The 18,433-nt window shown below is 45.1% G+C and overlaps 1 protein-coding gene across 3 annotated transcripts in view; it reads right to left on the reverse strand.

Moving 5' to 3' along the window:
• Positions 1–9,248: 9,248 nt before the first annotated feature.
• The window catches only part of PIEZO2 (piezo type mechanosensitive ion channel component 2), a 381,856-nt gene continuing 372,671 nt past the window's right edge, over positions 9,249–18,433 (reverse strand). For all 3 annotated transcript variants that reach the window (XM_068147620.1, XM_068147619.1, XM_068147621.1), the window contains 4 exons: positions 17,567–17,686; positions 14,323–14,402; positions 12,528–12,708; positions 9,249–10,509 (listed from right to left, as the gene is read on the reverse strand). In XM_068147620.1, coding sequence (XP_068003721.1) covers positions 10,257–10,509; positions 12,528–12,708; positions 14,323–14,402; positions 17,567–17,686 — 634 coding nt within the window. In that variant the 3' untranslated portion in view covers positions 9,249–10,256. The remainder of the gene's footprint in view (positions 10,510–12,527; positions 12,709–14,322; positions 14,403–17,566; positions 17,687–18,433) is intronic.

Below are 18,433 nucleotides of genomic sequence, written 5' to 3' on the forward strand. Positions count from 1 at the left end.
CTTCCCTGCTCCTGCTGGCCACACTATTCCTAATGCAGGCCAGGATGCTATTGGCCCTCTTGGCCACCTGGGCACACTGCTGGCTCATATTCAGGTGGCTGTTGATCAGCACCCCCAGGTCCCTCTCTGTTTGGGAGCTCTCCAGCCACTCCGACCCCAGCCTGTAGCTCTGCATGGGATTGCCGTAGCCAAAGTGCAGCACTCGGCACTTGGACTTGTTGAATGCCATCCCATTGGACTCTGCCCATCTGTCCAGTTGGTCAAGGTCCCTCTGCAGAGCCTTTCTACCCTCTAACTGACTAACTTCTGCCCCTAACTTTGTGTCATCTGCAAACTTGCTGATGACTGACTCGACCCCCTCATCCAGATCATCAATGAAGATGTTAAAGAGGACGGGGCCAGCACTGATCCCTGGGGGACGCCACTGGTGAATGGCCGCCAGCTGGATGTGGCACCATTCACCACCACTCTCTGGGCTCGGCCATCCAGCCAATTCCTAACCCAGCACAGAGTGTAGTGGTCCAATCCACGAGCTGACAGCTTAGCCAGCAGTTTGCTGTGGGGGATGGTGTCAAAGGCCTTGCTGAAGTCCAGGTAGACCACATCCACAGGCCTCCCCACGTCCAGCAGACGGGTCACCTGATCATAGAAGGAGATCAGGTTGGAGAGGCAGGACCTGCCCTTCCTAAATCCATGTTGGCTGGACCTGAGCCCTTGGCCATCCTTCAGGTGCACAGTTATTGCCGCCAGGATAATCTGCTCCATGTCAACCACCTAAGCATGTATTGATGCCTTTGTAAATGGCATGAAGGGCCAAATCTTTCACAAAATGGTTTGGAATCCAACTATGCAAATGAAAAGCTTCTTGCCAAGCCTTGCTTAAATATGGAGTGTTTATTTTTATTACATAAAGAAAAAAAACCCCAAAGAAAAAGAGGAATTAATTGCCAATGTTTACTTTTCTTTCTTTAGGTGATGTCATTAAACTACGCCAACAGGCGGTAGGAGAAGGAGAACCTGTCTCCTCAATCCACAGCCTGTCTCTGGTAGAGTCTACCTGTTTGAAATTCAAGTGCACTTGGCCAGAGATCTGCTCTCCAGCCATCTCAGTGCCTTTGTATGTAATAAAACACATATATTTACATATGTGTTGGGCAGTGGTAGCTTCAGACACCGCTGTCACCTGTTCACACAGTATATTTACAGGTTCTGTTATTTGTTTGTGGGTATTACGTTCCACATATGAAGACAGGTAAATGACTTAAGCACAGATCTAAGAATTTCCAGTACAGCAATTCAAATTGGAAATAAAGGTGCTGTGACCTGTGGCTTCCCTCAAATGGGATTTTCTGTGGCAGGTTAGCTGGGGACTCATGGCTTGCTCCTCTGTTCAGTATCTTCCCAGATGCTGTGGCTACAATTCACATGGCCCTTGGCTTGGAGAGGGCTAGGGGCCTCTCTCCTCTTGTGCCCAGTTCATGGTCTGGAGCTTGCCCTTGGCTCAGAGAAGGCTAGGGGTCCTCTCTCCCTCTTGTGTACTCTGTCACTGGGCTGTAGCCTTTCTGTGGCTGTCCTGGGATTCAGTTCTCTTGAAGCTTTCCCCTTTCTGCCTTGGTCCAGGTGCAAGGCCTGGGTGCAGTTTGCTGCCTGTTAGGACACGTTCTTCAGCTGCTACTCAGGCAGCATTTGGCTCTTGTTGCTTGCTGTGTGAAAACAAGGCAAGTTGCCTAACTTCTCATCTGGTTTAAATACTGTCCCAAGACAACTAATGCCCTTTGGTACCAGAGAAACCTGATAACTGGACCTATAGGGTGGGGCATATCCAAACATGGCCAGGGGCACACACAGTTCACAGCTGTGTCAGCAAGTTAATCACATATGGTACATGTTTATGTGGACCCCAGGAAGTATCACAGTATCACCAAGGTTGGAAGAGACCTCAAAAATCATCAAGTCCAACCCATCTACAGGACCTTGCACTTGGTCTTGTTGAACTTCATGAGGTTGTCATGGGCCCAGCGCTCCAGCCTGTCAAGGTCCTTCTGGATGTATCTCTTCCCTCCAGCGTGTCTGCTGCATCACACAGCTTGGTGTCATCAGCAAACCTGCTGAGGCTGCACTCAATGCCACTGTCCATGTCACCAACAGAGATGTTAAATCACTGATCCTCTTTCCTCAGTGTATGTTTGAGTGTAGGTTTTGGGGTTAGTTTTGGTTTTTTTGGTGGGTTTCTTCTATTGTGTTTTTGTGGTATTTTGTTTGATTGTTTTGCTTTTTGATTTGGGTTTGATTTTTGTTTGCGGTTTGTGTGTGTATTTTCATAACCTTACTACAACCTTTTATGCTAAAGGAAGCAAAAAAATTGCATAGTCTTATGAAAAATACTTAATTTTTCTTTCCTTTACCTTACTGTTTTTCTTGGGCACATTCTGCCTTGGGGTTGACCTGTATTCCTTAGAATACGTTTCCCTGAGAGCAGACACACAAGTAGAAAGAGGAAGGTTTGTTCTTGGGGCCTCTAAGGACATGCAGAAAGGACAAAAAGGTTCCCTCACATGCCATGGTTAGGATGGTTTGGTCCTTCATGTCAGAAACATGAGCTCTCATGATGATTTTCTCCCTCTGTTGCTCCTTATGATCTGTGCTGCTGTTAAATGTCAGAAGCTTCTCTTCAACAAGTGACCAGCAGAATGTGTGTTTCACTTTCTTCTTTACCCTATGTTGAACTTCAGCCTCAAATGTAGATAAAATGATCATCTTTTCTTGCCTATGTGACCTACACTAATATTAAAAGATGAAGCAGAGAATCCCAGGATGGCAGGCCTTGGAAGGGACCTCTGGGGCCCATCTAGTCCAATCCTTCTGCTAATGCAGGGTCACCCAGAGCAGGTTAAAGTATTGAATCTCTCCAGAGAAGGAGACTCCACAAATGCTTTGGACAGCCTGCTCCAGGGCTCCGGCACCTTCACAGCAAAGAAGTTTTCCTCATGTTCATATGGAAGCTCCTGGGTTCTAGTTTGTACCTGGTTCCCCTTGTTCTCTTGCTGGGCATCACTGAAAAGAGTCTGACCCCATCTTTTTGACCTCCATTTAGATATTTATCAGCATTGAAAAGAATCCCTCTCACTCTTCTCTTCTCCAGGACTAACAGACCTGTGTCTCTCAGTCTTTCCTCATAGTGGAGATGCTCAAGTTCCTTCACACCTTTGCAGCCTCCATGGCACTCTGTCCAGTAGTTTCCAGTGTCTCTTGAACTGGGGAGCCCAGAACTGGAACCAGTACTTCAGATGTGGCCTTACTAGGGCAGAGGAGAACCTCCCTTGACCTGCCAAAGTGTTTCAGTAAATGAAGGCTTATAACTGTTTACATGTTGAATGGTTCTGATGGGAGCCAGTGCTTGACTAGGAAGGACAAACTTCAAAATGAATACACCATCTACAGTGCCCTTTTGGAGAAGTTAATTCCTCTTCTTGTTTCATTGCACTTAGCTCCCATCCTTCAAGCAAAAAAAAACCCAAGGTCCCTAAGCCCTAAAATAGGTTTACCTCCTTTCAACTTGGTTGTGTAGGAGCCTGTGCAGTTAGTCTGCTTCCCCCGCCCCCATCCCTTCATCCTTCATCAGATAGCTCTCACTCTTGTTAGTTGGGAATGAGGGAAACCTCAATCTGCTGTGCTGAGCTGCAGGGAAATGCTCCAACATATTGCTCAGAGGCAGATAGCTGAGAAGATGTCATCTTCAGCTCTCTGCTAGGCATGCTCTTCATATCAAGGAGCTTGAGCTTACTTCATGGGTATCAACAAGCCTGGCTACAGGAAAAAATACTCTGCAATCTAAGACAGTGAAACTAGCTTCCCTAGGCTGCATTTGGACAGCATTTGGTTCAGCTTCCTACAAAGCTTATCATAAGCTGACACCTCTCTCTTTGGGGTTGCCCGAGTCTTTGGTGCCTGCAGCCTCTTCCCAAGAAGAGCAGGCCTAGGGCCATCCAAATCCATGTTTGACCAGCTGTAGAGGGAAAGGATGGGATGAAGCAGGGAAAAAGAGCATCCATCTTCCACTGCAGCACAGCAGACTAAGAGTCTATCATAAAGTCTGGTAGAGAGCAGTGCTCTTCCTGTCAGTTGGACCCTGACCAAGACCACCAACACTTTTTCTTTACATTTTATTTTAAGCTGAAAGTAGTTAAAGTAGCTGCATACATCTCATAGCCCTGGTGGAATGGCTGTGGAGTCTGTCTAGGCAAAACAAGCAGGAGAAAAAGATATCTTCACCAACAAAGTACTAAGGATGTGTTTTGAGTCCAAGCATCATGAGCTAATTACCAGGGAGCTGAGTACTGCAGAATAAGTAGCTCAGATGATAGATAAACATCAAAAGGAATGGTTCAAAAAGCCATCTGAAATGCATTTTGTCTCCTCTTTGTACACAATTGACCTCCAATCATTCTAGGTTTGTACATTTGGCTCTGTTAGAGTCCCTCAGTTTTTAAGGAAGACCCTTCATTGCAGATCTCCCAGTGCCTCATGACTGTGCAGGAGTGGGAGCCTGCCCAGGCAAGTGGTGAGCCTGGAGATGGGCTGGAACCAGCAAGGAGGAATCTGGACTCAATGACATTAGAAGCTACACAGCAGGACCCTGGCAGCAGATTTTTAGGGGGCATTGAAGGGGATCTGACAGCTGGCACATGCAAGACTTGAAGAAAAGGAACAGGGAGGCCAGCAGTGAAACCCACATTGTTCTCATTAGGCAGAAGGAAGAGAGCAAGCAGGGAAGCCATGCAAAAGTGACAACTTCTGTCCTCAATGTGCCCTTTGGAAGCAGACGTAAGCAATGTACTTTGTTTATTTGGCAGTGGTGGATAGAAGCATTCCTTGAGGTTTGGGGTTTTTTATCTCATGTCTTTGTTCCTTGATCTCTTTTCCCTTTTTTTTCCTCTATTTTTTTTCCTAATTCCCCTTTGATTAATGAAGCCAAAAGTTGTTTCATCTGTATCTCTGCTCATCTCTTAAGTTGTCAGCATCTTTATTTCTGCTTAGCTGATGGTGAGATATTGACCAAGAAAGAACACATCACCTGTAACATCATAGAATCTATGTTTGGGGCTGGAAGGGACCTTTAAAAGTCACCCAGTCCAGTCTCTGTGCATCCAGCAGGTCTATCTCCTGTTAGATCAGATTGCTCAGAACTTTGTCCAACCTGCCCTTGAAGGTTTTCAGGGATGGAGGGGCTTCTGCCACCTCTCTGGGCAGCCTGGGCCAGTGTTTCATCACCCTGAGGGTAAAGAAATTTTTCCTATTATGTAGTCTTAATATCTTCCATCTTTTTGTTTAAAACCATCACCCTGTGTCCTATTGCAACAGGCCCTACTAAAAAGATTGTCCCCATCTTTCTTGTAGACCCCCTTGAAGTACTGAAAGGTCACAATAAGGTCTCTCCAGAACCTTCTATCCTCCAGGCTGAACAACCCCAACTCTCTGAGCCTGTCTCAGCTGCACACAGCTTTCCTTCTATCTAGCCTAAATCTCCCCTCTCTTGGGTTAAAACCAACACCCCTTGTCCTGTCACAACACAGTGGGATAAAAACATTGTCCTCATATTTCTTATAGGTCCTCTTTAAGTATTGTTAAGCCACAAGAGAAGTTCTCCCCAGAGCCTTCTCTTCTCCGGGATGAACAACTCCAACTCTGTCCTCACAGCAGAGATGTTCCAGCCCTAAAAGGTCCTAAAAGGTACCTTTAGGAGGGTAGAAAACTTCATCTTTGAAAAGGAGGAAGGCACTGTCCAATATTTGGCCTAACTTTCCACGTGCTTCCATTTGAAATGCAATGAGCTTCACAGCTGGCCCTCTCTTTCCTTGCTCTGATCCCCTCCTCTCTCTCCCACCTCTCCCCAGAATTGGTGGAAACAGGGAGGATTTTACAGCTGGATGGATACATAGTGAAAAAACTGTCTTGACCTCCAAAGGTTAGCATCTACAGGGTATTTTGAGATGTCAGCTGAAAGGCTTCATTAATATTTTACTTCATTACCTCACTCTTACTGCTGCAACATTAGGAATGTGCCTTCCCCAAATGCTAGTTGCAGGAGTCTGTTGGTCACATTGTCATGAGCTGTCTGTGTCTGCTGGCAGCTCCCTCTTCCACCCCAGCATGATCTGCAGGAGGCAGCTGCTTGAAAAATTAACTAGAGCTAAAATACAGCAGTCCTGGGTGACTGAAAAACACACACACACACGTACAGAGATATTCAATCTCCATAGAATCATAGACAGGTTTGGCTTGGAAGGGTACTCTAAAGCTCATCTATTTGAAGCCCCCAAGGTCAACAGGGACATCTCTAACTAAAGCAGGTTGCTCAGAGCTCCATCCAAGCTCACCTTGAAACCATGTCTGTGTATGTTTCATGTACATACACTGCCGTTCTGATACCAGGGCTTGGCCTGACTCAGGTGCAGGACCTTGAACCTGGCTTTGTTGAACCTCATGAGGTTCACACAGGCCCACTTTTCAAATTTGTCCATGTCCTTATGCATGGTATCTTATTCTTCATGTATGTCAAGTACACCACTTGGCTTGGTGTCATCTCCAAACTTGCAGGGAGTGCATTTGATCCTACTGTTTGTGTCATCAATGAAGATATTAAACAGCACTGGTCCTAGTACAGACCCCTGAAGACACCACTTGTCACCAATCTCCATCTGGATATGGAGCTATCCATCACAACCCCCTGGATCATAGAATCATAGAATTATTTTGCTTGGAAAAGACCTTTAAGGCCATCCATTCAAACAACTTCCTAACTCCAGTCTGGTGCTAAACCATGCTCCTCAGCACCACATCTCTGTCTCTTTTAAACACCTCTAGGGATGGAGATTCAAGCACCTCGGGGCGGGGGGAGCCTGTTCCAGTGTTTGAGAACCCTACCCCCAAACCTGCTCTGGTGCAACTTAAGGCCATTTTCTCTTGTCCTATCACTTATTACTTGGGAGTAGAGACTAACGCCCACCTCACTATAACCTCCTTTCAGGGATGACTTTCAGAGAGTGAGAAGGTATCCCCCTGAGACGCCTTTTCTCCACACTCAACAACCTCAGTTTCCTCAGTCACTCCTCCGAAGACTCATGCTCTAGACTCTTCACAAGCTTCACTGCCCTCCTCTGGACACACTGCAGTACCTCAATCTCTTTCTTGTAGCGAGGGGCCCAATCCCAAATACACTACTCAAAGTGTAGCCTCACAAGTGCTGAGTACAAGGGGGCAATCACTTCCCTGGTCCTGCTGGCCATGCTATTCCTGATACAGGCTATCCTAGAATCCTGCTGTTGGCCTTCTTGGCCACCCAGGCACATGCTGGCTCATCTTCAGCTGCCTGTCAACTAGCACCCTCAAGTCTTTCATGAGAAACTGGCTACCAGTTTGACTTTATCTGGATGGTTGGCATCAAAGGATGGTCATCAGCAGTGAACATTTTACCTGTTGTAGTTAGGTCTCCAGTCCATGTCACCAATTTGCCTATAGTTTAAAAGAAATATTAAATAAATACATAAACAACAGAAGAATCCTTTTATTTTCCAAGTTTGATCAATCCATGAAAGAAAGAGCAGCACATTTCTTCAAAGCCCAAATAACTCTACAGCTCATGATAGATTTTTCTCACTGGAAAGGAAGTGCCTGGTAAAGAGAAGGAACAAAGAAGGGGAGGCAGGACCAATTGTGGCCAGCACAGTTCTGCTGGCTGGTACCTTTAGAGACAACATTACACCCTTCACACTTCTCCCTCCATTACTGCTCTCCTTAGAACGACTGAACACTCAGGTGAGGAACCATCTAACCACAAAGGACACAGAATCATAGAACCATAGACTGGTCCAGGCTGGAAGGGACCTCTGAAGGTCATGTAGTCCAACCCCACCTGCAGTAAGCAGGGGCATCCTCAACAGAGTCATAGAATCATAGAATGGCCCCCAAAGGTCATCTCATCTGACCTCCCTGCAGTCAGCAGGGACACCTCCAACTAGATCAGTTTGCCCAGGGCCTCACCAAGCCTCACCTTGAATATCTCCAGGGAAGGGGCCTCAAACACCTCCCTGGGCAACCAGTTCCAGTGTTCCACCACCCTCACAGTAAAGAACTTCTTCCTACACATCTTGGCATCCCTGCTGGATCCTGTGCCAGGGCTGCCCTGTATATCTGGATATTCCTTCACAGGTCTGATGGAGCAAAAACTCTGCAGTGGGGCACCTTTCCATTACACTTTGGAGGAAATCAGGTTGTCTTCCAGTGAGTTCCAGTCAACAAATGGTTTTATTGTTACAATACGAGGAAGCAAGTTTTATTTTGTGCACTTGGTGGTGCTCAGAACTTTACTTTTCACAGTATAGAATGGATGTGACAGCATTCGTCATGGAAGCACTCAGCAAGGGTAGGTTGCAACTTCATTCAGTCGCGCCAGTTTTTTAACGAAGCTCTGCAGCGAAACAAAGCCAGCAGATCACTGTCACATCGGTTTCTCCCGGGTGATTAACTATCCATCCAGAGAATAAATAGCAGCTAACTACAAGAAAGAGATTTATTTGTCACAGAACGTCGTCAGAAGAATGTCTTTCTTTTCCCATTTCACATAAAAAGGCAGAGGAAAAAGTACTTCTAAAATGACTTTGCCACATGTGCTTTATTTTAAGTCATTACTGAATCAAAACTACACAGTACACCCCCTTTAACACCCCCTCCCCCCCCCCCCCCATACCCTACCCACTCCTCCAGGCTTCTTTTTTTTTCCCTTTGGTTTTGTTTTTTTCCTTTTTCTCATTTTTTTCTTTTTTTTTTTTTTCATTTTCTTTGGGTTTTTTTTGGTTTGTTTTTGCTTTTTTTAACACGGACTGAAACCTACATTGCAATTGTAAATTTTCATGCTACAATGTTCTCTAACGAGCCATTTGTGTCACTAATATGAGCAATTTCAGGGAGAGACTAAAACAAAAAGGGGGGAAGAAGGTTTCTCTCAAAGCTCTACCTTGGGGAAAACCTCAAAAAGAAAACAAACAACCAACCCGTCTTGGATGTAAAAACGTGACTTGGAAGATGTAAACATTTTCATATACCTGAAACGCTGGAAGAAGAATATCAGCTAACAGCCAAAAAAAAAAGTAATAAATCAAACCAAACCAAACCAAACCCAAACAAAAAAAAAAAACCAAACCCAAAACCCCCAAAGAGCACCACCCCCCCCCCCAAAAAAAAAACCCCCCCAAAACCAGACAACAGTCGCCTTAACTCATCGGAACGGGAGAAAGCACGGTGTGGGGAGCAGGGAGAAGCAGACATTACTCAGTCTTTTGAAGGGTTCTAAGAAATGAAGTAGCTCCTTTAGGTCATTGGCTTCACTTTCTTTTCTCATCCAAACGGAAAGCAGTAAGTTGGAAGAGGATGGCCCAGCAGAACACCCCACCAATTCACCATCGCTGTTTCTAGCCATTAGCTCACCTTGACCAAGTGTCAAGTTTCAGTTGCTTGTTTTGGTTTGTTTTTTTTCCTGAGAAAAGTCATTGCTATTTGGTGGAAATGTCTTCTGTGACTGTACAAATAAAATAAGGCATTTAAAGAGATTGTTACTGGGATTCTTTTTGCTAACAGAGGCTCATCCACAGTGTCCCTTTGTACATCAAAACCTCTGCTTTTTTTTTTTTGTTTTCTACAAATGGGTATGGCCAGAATGTCTTCAGTTCCCACTGAGGCCCTGGGTCTCAGGTGCCCTGAACTCTAGTCAGTGTCCCATTACTGTAGCTTGTAAGTCAGTGATGTACAACAGCATATTGCACAATCCAGTATGTATGGCTCCAGGAAGGGTGTCAGAAGGTAAGCTGGAGTCATCTCTGGCTTCACTCCTTCCTTTCCTCTTTGTCACAACAGCCTGGAAAGCTCAGTTAGCCAGACAAAGATGCAAGCTGCTCATGGACTGAATTACAAAGCAGACCCCAGGTTGTAGAGGAGTGGCACGTTAAAAACAACAAATCATCCAACCTTTGTTGCTGTTGATCCTTAACTTGAAAGGCAGCACGGATTCCTAAGGCCATAGCTTCCAGGTCTCCATCAGTGAAAAATCATTTTGCTACCTAACTATAAAAGGCTTATTAGCTCTTAAGAGAATATTGTGCTTCTTTTATTTATTTATTTATTTTTTTTTTTTTTTTTGCCTTTTTTTTCCTTTTTTTGCTTTTCCTTTAAAATTCAGATGAAATCAACTCGATTCACAGAGATCAATTAGTTTTTTCCCTAGTCCACTTGATCATAGTCTCTGGTGAGCGATACAGGAATATTAGTTTGGCATAAAGGTCTTCTTCTAGTTCCAGTTCTCCAGTCTCTCGTACTAAGAAAATGTCAGTACACAGCTTCAGGATTCGGTCAACATTGGGTAGCTCCTCAAACATGATGGAGTGAGAGATCCCGCTGAAAAACTCACGGACAAACTTCCCTATCACCAGGACAACCGAGGCATACAGTCCCATGATGCTGAAAAAGAGAGAAAGGAAAGAGTTCAAACCGTGCCTTGAGAAAGGGTCAGCCGAGTGTGACTGAGCTCACCTACATGGCTCAGTGTAGACTGTCAGCTGAGTGAACATTAATTTCTAATTCAGAGTGGCTGGAGAGCAACCAGGCAGAGAGTGACCTGGGGGTACTGGTCGATGGCAGGCTGAACATGAGCCTGCAGTGTGCCCAGGCAGCCAAGAGGGCCAATGGCATCCTGGCCAGCAGGAGCAGGGAGGTCATTCTGCCCCTGTATACTGCACTGGTTAGGCCACACCTCGAGTACTGTGTCCAGTTCTGGGCCCCTCAGTTTAGGAAGGAGGTTGACTTGCTGGAACGAGTCCAGAGAAGAGCAACAAAGTTGGTGAGGGGTTTGGAGCACAGCCCTATGAGGAAAGACTGAGGGAGTTGGGGTTGCTCAGCCTGGAGAAGAGGAGACTCAGGGGTGACCTTGTCACTCTCTACAACTACCTGAAGGGAGGTTGTAGACAGGCAGATGATGGTCTCTTCTCCTAGGCAGCCAGTACCAGAACAAGAGGACACAGTCTCAGGCTGCGCCAGGGGAGGTTCAGGTTGGATATTAGGAAGAAGTTCTATACAGAGAGAGTGATTGCCCATTGGAATGGGCTGCCTGGGGAGGTGGTGGAGTCACAATCATTGGAGGTGTTCAGGAGGAGACTTGATGGGGTGCTTGGTGCCATGGGTCAGCTGTTTGGGTGGGTTGGATTGGTTGATGGGTTGGACGCGATGATCTTGAAGGTCTCTTCCAACCTGGTTTGGTTTATTCTAAATAAAGGTTTATTCTAATTAGGATCTTGCTTCTGCTGCACTGCAGGATGAAGGAAAATAGGGTCCCTTCAAACACCACAGAAACGTGGGAACACAAACAGCTCAGGCTGCTGACTTCCATGGTTTAACTTCAATTCACTGAAGGTCTCTCATTCTGTCAGCTACAGCTTGGAAGCCACGATGGGAAAGCCAACAGCTGCTGGCTGATCAAGGCAAGTGATCTGTCAGGTTTCATATCTAATATATTTTATTGAAGTTTGTGTAACTGGTGACTGGTGTGAAGGGTGCTTCTGCCTTTTTTCCCACTGCAGAGTAGGTACAAGGGTAATACCATTCCTTACAAACTTGAAACCTTCTACAGATCACAGAATCACAGAATGTTAGGGCTGTGAAAGGACCTTGAAAGATCATCCAGTCTAACCCTCCTGCCAGAGCAGGATCATCTATATCATATCACACCAGAACACATCCAGACAGGTTTTGAAAATCTCCAGAGAGAGAGATTCCACACCCCTCCTGGGCAGCCTGGTCCAGTGTCTGTCACCCTCACAGTGAAAAAGTTTTCCTCATGTTTCCATGGAACTTCCTATGCCTCAGCTTCCACCCATTGCCTCTTGCTTTGTCATTTGGCATCACTGAGCAGAGCCTGACTCCATCCCCTTGGCACTCACCCTTTACATATTTATGAACATGAATGAGGTCACCCCTCAGTCTGCTCTTCTCCCAGCTACAGAGCCCCAGCTCCCTCAGTCTCTCCTCGTAAGGGAGGCATTCCACTCCCTTCATCATCTTTGTGGCTCTGTGCTAGACTCTCTCAAGCAGTTCCCTGAGGTCCCTCTTGAACTGTGGGGCCTAGAACTGGACACAACATTCCAGATGCAGCCTCACCAGGGCAGAGTAGAGGGGGAGGAGAACCTCTCTGGACCTACTAAGCACTCCCCTTCTAATACCCCCCCAGGATGACATTGGCCTTTTTGGCCTCCAGGGCACATTGCAGGCTCAAGGTGAATCTTCCATCCACTAGGACCCCCAGGTAAAACTGAAAACCTCACAAGACTTCTTTTCAAAATGTAATGTTCAAATCTACAACAACACAAAAGAAATAACAACCCCCCACACACACACACCTCCCTTCACCCAGATCAGCAAACAAAGTCACCTCTACTTCTATCATGTCTCCATTATTTTAGTTTTAGGTAAAGATTCCTTCTTACCCATAACCAGCCAAGAATCCAAGGCTTGGTGGACTGACTTTATCACTGAATACGAAGAGCTCAAGACTCTCTTCAGAGGTTTTGTATCTTTTCCCAAGCTGATTCAAAACCCACCACTCACGAACTCCCTCTTCAGACACATTTTTGACCAGTGAGACAGTAATATTTTCCCATCTGCAGTCTATTGGAAAAAAATAAAGAAGAAGAAGAAGAAGAAATGTTAATATACATACCAAGAATTGCAACAGTCAAACTGTTTTGAGTCAGAAACTTCAAACATCATCATGGTAAGATGGCAACCCTAACCCTAACCTCCACTTCACATTATTTCTCTTCCAAAGCATAATATCCAGACTTCTGTGGGTTTCCTTCTGCAAATATTATTTGAATGTGCATTAAATAAATAAAATGCTTTGTATCACCTACATTTTCCTCTGCACAGCTGTCATCATTTCAATATTTTCAGGCAGCAGTTCAATGACAGCACATATCATACGATCATAGAATTGTCAGGGTTGGAAGGGGCCTCAAACATAATCCAGTTCCAACCCCCCCTGCCATGGGCAGGGATGCCTCACACTAGGATCAGGTTGCTCAGAGCCTCATCCAGCCTGGCCTTAAAAAGCTCCAGAGATGGGGCTTCTACCACCTCCCTAGGCAACCTGTTCCAGTGTCTCACCACCCTGATGTCCATTAAAAACACATTTAACCTTGAGAGAAAGTGGTCAGCTTCTATATGTCAAATTGAAACTATCACAATTTAGACTAAGAATAGAATTGATATAAAGAAGAAATTCGTTACACTAAGAGTGGTGAAACACTGAACTACATTGCCCAGAGAGGTGGTAGAGGCCTTATCTCTGGAAACATTCCAGGTCAGGTTGTATGAGGCTCCTACTCTTTGAACCCAACAGGATTTTCACAGGCATGTATGTGCACATCTGTGCCTGCACTCTGTGTCTGTGAGTACCTGTATGCACTCTGATTGGGTCACAGCACTCTGAAATGAAATGATTTTACAGAATCATAGGATGGCTGTGGTTGGAAGGGACCTCAGCTAAAGCAGAGTCATGCACAGCAGATTGTCCAGGATTGTAATGCCAAGGTGGGTTTGGAATCTCTCCAGAGGGCACTCCACAACCTCTCTGGGCAGCTTGATTCATTGCTCTAATATTCTCACAGCAAAGAAGCTTTTCCTTATGTTCAGATGGAACCTCATGGGTTCCAGCTTGCATCCATTGTCCCTTCTCTTATCGGTGGGCACCACTGAAAAGAGTCTGACCCCATCCTCTTGCCCTTTGCTCTTTAGATAGTGACCAGCCTCGTTAAGGTCCCCTCTCAGTCTTCTCTTCTCCACCAGCCATTCTAAACTAGATTCTTTGTAGCCAATAAGGAAGCAATAAAAGGACAACTTAAAATAATTTAGGTTGAGAAGCTACATTTGCAGATGTGCAGCACTACTGATAGTCTGTGGTATGGCAGCAGGAAGATGCAGAGAAGTGAAACTTGCCACTTCCTCAGAAAACAAGGAAAGGTAGACTTGAAGGGAAGGAGTTGGACTTCATCCTTGGAGTCCTTGCTGTTAAATGGTGAAGCTCAAACACTTCCAGATGCATTTTCTGCCATATGTAATATTACCTCATCTCTCCCCAAGCCTGCAGACACCAGCTAGAAACCATTCTGAGTGCATTTCAGACCGTGGTGCCCATAACAGCTCAGCAAACGTTCAAGTGTGGGTGCTGTGTTGCCCCACTTCTTTCAACCATCCTCTGCTTCCTGTGGTCAGGACACGTACCTGTCAGTAGCTGCTTTATGGGTTTTGCCAGAGAATCACTAGGAGCCTTGATGTAGTATGGGTACACTTTCTCTAATGTTCTGGAAAAAATGAGAAAGCAAATATTTCATATTTTTATACCTCTACAATAACTTAGAAATACCTAACAGGGCCATACACAGCTCTCAGTCATTCTTGGCTTAAGCTATGACTTTATAGTGTCCAGGTGTCAGACCTGAAAGGCAGCTGGATTTATGAGCTCTGCTCTGTCAGGATTTCAGCAGGGAGCCCCATCCATAATGTCACCATTCACACACCATGAATCCCACGTACCTGGGCCATGTGTGTTTGCAAGGAATGTGGACTTCATGTTCTTAACAAAGCTGCCTTTATAGCCAGCTGCTGTATAAGCAGCACAAAGGAAGGCAACATATCACCAGCAGTAAACAAGCTAGGAAAATATGTAGCTAGAAAAATGAGTGGTGAGAACAGTTATTACTTCAGAATTGCAAGATGTTTTGATAATAACACCTGAAAAGAGTGAGAATTTTTGCCAGGGTCTTTCACTGGGAACTATTTTCCCAGCTTGTAGGAGGATTTCAAACTCCAAAAGAAAGATATTTGCAAAAGATCATCTATTGGACTCAAAATTAAATGACCAGCATCTGGAGAGAGAGGCACTTCATTAAAAACAGAGACACCTTTTTAGGTTAGCACTTGGCTGGCCACCAAATGAGTGACAGACACTCTCCACCAACCCCTCTTCCTCCCCAACGGAGAAAAGAAAGAGAATAAAGAAGAGAGACCCATGGATTGGAAAAGAAATTGAAAACAGCTTGAAAGACTGAAAAATCTTAGGAAAGAGGAGCTCTTGCAGAAGTGTTGCCACACTTTGTGATTGTGATTATGTCACTGTGTGATCTTGTCACCAGGCCATGGCAGAATAGAGGTGGCCAGTTTAAAACCCCTGCAATCACTCCAGCAGACTCAAAAGATCACTAAGAGCTGAGCAGCTAGGTTCTCCCAGCAGAAGTGATGGCAGAAAGCTCCCTGCTGATGTAGTCATAGAATCACAGAGTATTTGGGGTTGGAAGGGACCTTGAAAGATCATCCAGTCCAACCCTTCTGCCAGAGCAGAATCACCTATATCAGATCACACAGGAACACATGCAGGAGGGTTTTGAATATCTCAGAGAAGGAGGCTCCACACCCCCCTGGGCAGCCTGTTCCAGTGTTCCTCGCAGTGAAAAAAAATTGTCCTTGTGTGTCCATGGAACTTCCTATGCCTCACCTTCCACCCATTGCCTCTTGCCTTGTCATTGGGCACCACTGAGCAGAGCCTCACTTCATCCTCTTGGCTCTCACCCTTTACATATTTATAAACATGAATGAGGTCACCCCTTAGTCTCCTCCTCCCCAAGCTACAGAGCATCAGCTCCCTCAGTCTCTCATTGTAAGGAAGATGTTCTATTCCCTTCATCATCTTTGTGGCTCTGTGCTGGACTCTCTCAAGCAGTTCCCTGAGGTCCTTTTTGAACTGAGGGGTCCAGAACTGGACACAATATTCCAGATGCAGCCTAACCAGAGCAGAGAAGGGGAGGAGAACCTCTCTGGACCTACTAAGCACTCCCCTTCTAATACCCCCCAGGATGACACTGGCCTTCTTGACCACAAGAGCACATTGCTGGCTCATGGTCAAACAACTACAAATACAGTCAAATGACTACTAGCTGCCACAACCACTTTTGCCTATATGACAAAGTAAGAAAAGCTGGAATCAGCAATATTATAGCAGCATAGGTAAATGCAGATATATCTTCTGTGTTACTGCTTGCCTCTTGCAAAGAGAGAATTACAGTGGATTCCTACACAAGAGCCAAATCTCTCCTCCTTGGCACTATGTCTGCTTTAGGAAATAGTCCTATATCCTCAGGCAGCAGAAAAGTGAGATGTAAAGTATTTGGTAAATGCAACTATCAGATGTATGACAACAATTTGTTTGGATGTACAGTGTGTGGGGATGGGAAAAAAAAGGCTCTGCACAGAAAAGACAAATCTCATGTCCATGTACTAACAGATAGGAACCTCTCAGAGGTCTCACTGCCCCAGGTGGCCTCAGCATTAACTTTTCAACTCTTGTGGCAACATACAGACCAAGTGGCCTTCAGGGCTGATGTGTTGGCTTAGCAGTAGTTAGAGGCTGTTGCTGGAAAGAAATCCCCAGTGAGAAGGTGGAAGAGGAAGAGCCAAACTCCTTTCAAATCTGAAAGGAAGCACCACTGCTGTTAATGCTATAAGGCTCTATCCATAGAATGATGTTTGATATCCATATGAAGAGCGTGATCTTTCCACCCTGAGAATTTCCATTCCAGGAAATGATCTGATGGCTGAAACGACTGCAGATGTTACCCTCTGACCACACTGATTTAATGCTTCCTCACTGCTCTAACACTACTCAAGAAAGACAATGAGAAATACAGTCTGAATGATTACTCAGAACCAAAAAGTCATCAGTACAACACCCTCAGATCAAACGGTACTGAAGTAGAATAGAATAGAATAGAGTAGAGTAGAGTAGAATAGAATAGAATAGAATAGAATAGAATAGAATAGGAATAGAATAGAATAGAATAGAATAGAATAGAATAGGAATAGGAATAGGAATAGGAATAGGAATAGGAATAGGAATAGGAATAGGAATAGGAATAGAATAGAATAGAATAGACCAGGTTGGAAGAGACCTTCAAGATCATCGTGTCCAACCTATCATCCAACACCACCTAATCAACTAACCCATGCAACCAAGCACCCTGTCAAGTCTCCTCCTGAACACCTCCAGCGATGGCGACTCCACCACCTCCCCGGGCAGCCCATTCCAATGGGCAATCACTCTCTCTGTGTAAAACTTTCTCCTGACCTCCAGCCTGAACCTCCCCTGGTGCAGCCTGAGACACAGTAACTCAAAGGAGACCTTAGCTGTGACTATACTGTAATGAACTTATCTAATAAATTAAGGTAAAGTGACTAATAGCTTCCCCATGCTTGGTGGTGGTGTCTCAGTGTTTGTGGTCTTCTCAATCTACATTCATAAGCTTTTACTTATTATTATGTGATTTCAATGCTGTTGGCCCATGTGAAGGCTCCAAAGTTATTAGAGGGGGACAGATGGGCAGATAAATGGTCAACTTGCACAATCCTGACCTCCTTAGGAAATGAGGTTTGAAAAGGGAAGGTTGCATATGAATAGGCAAAGAAAATAACTTACACCTTTTCCATCTGCTGCTGTCCAGACATCATTGTAGCAATATCTCTTCTGGTGTTTTCTGGTAGGGGAAAGGTGAGTTTATCTGATGCTATTTCTGCTTTGGCACCAAGGGTGAGATTTCTGTTGCAAGTAAAAAGGAAGACAAATTGTCAACCTACAATGAGAAGAGCATGACTCAAACACTCATTTGCTGAATGCTAGAGCTAGCTGTCTAGCTACTCTAACTGCACTGACACTGCCTACCCAGGTCTTTGCTAAAGCAAGCATCATGCCACCTGCACCCAAGAAGATGTATTTTCCCATGGAGGATATGTGGCAACCTTAAAGGTGTATCTTCCTGACCATGTCTTTGTGTGTATTATCCAGCAATGATGACAGATTAATATAATTTTGCCCAAGATATCAGACAAAGCAGAATGGGAAAGGGAGAGCTCTGACTTCATGTAACAGGACCATCTGCATTACCACACATTTTGTGTGAGGGCAGCTAAAGATCATCATCATCATAGAATCACCACAGAATGGATTTAGTCTGGAAGGGATCTTAAAGCTTCTCTAGTTTCAGCCCCTGTGCCATGGGCATAGACACTTTCCACCAGATTAGGTTACTCAAAGCCCCATCCAGCCTGGCCTTGAATACTTCTGGAGGTGAAGCACATGCAACTTCTCTGGGCAACCAGTTTCTATGCCTTAACACCCTCACAGTGAAGAACTTCTTCTTTATGTCTAATATAAATGCACTCTCATTCAATTTAAAGCCATTACCCCTTGTCCCATCTCTACATGGCCTTGTAAAAAATCCCTCTCCACCTTTCTTATAGCCTCCCTTGAGGTACCGGAAGGTGTCCCTGGAGCCTTCTCTTCTCC

Source organism: Melanerpes formicivorus, unplaced genomic scaffold, assembly GCF_026170545.1.
Source record: "Melanerpes formicivorus ecotype bairdi unplaced genomic scaffold, bMelFor1.0.p_v2 SCAF_15, whole genome shotgun sequence".
Classification (NCBI taxonomy): Eukaryota; Metazoa; Chordata; class Aves; order Piciformes; family Picidae; genus Melanerpes; species Melanerpes formicivorus.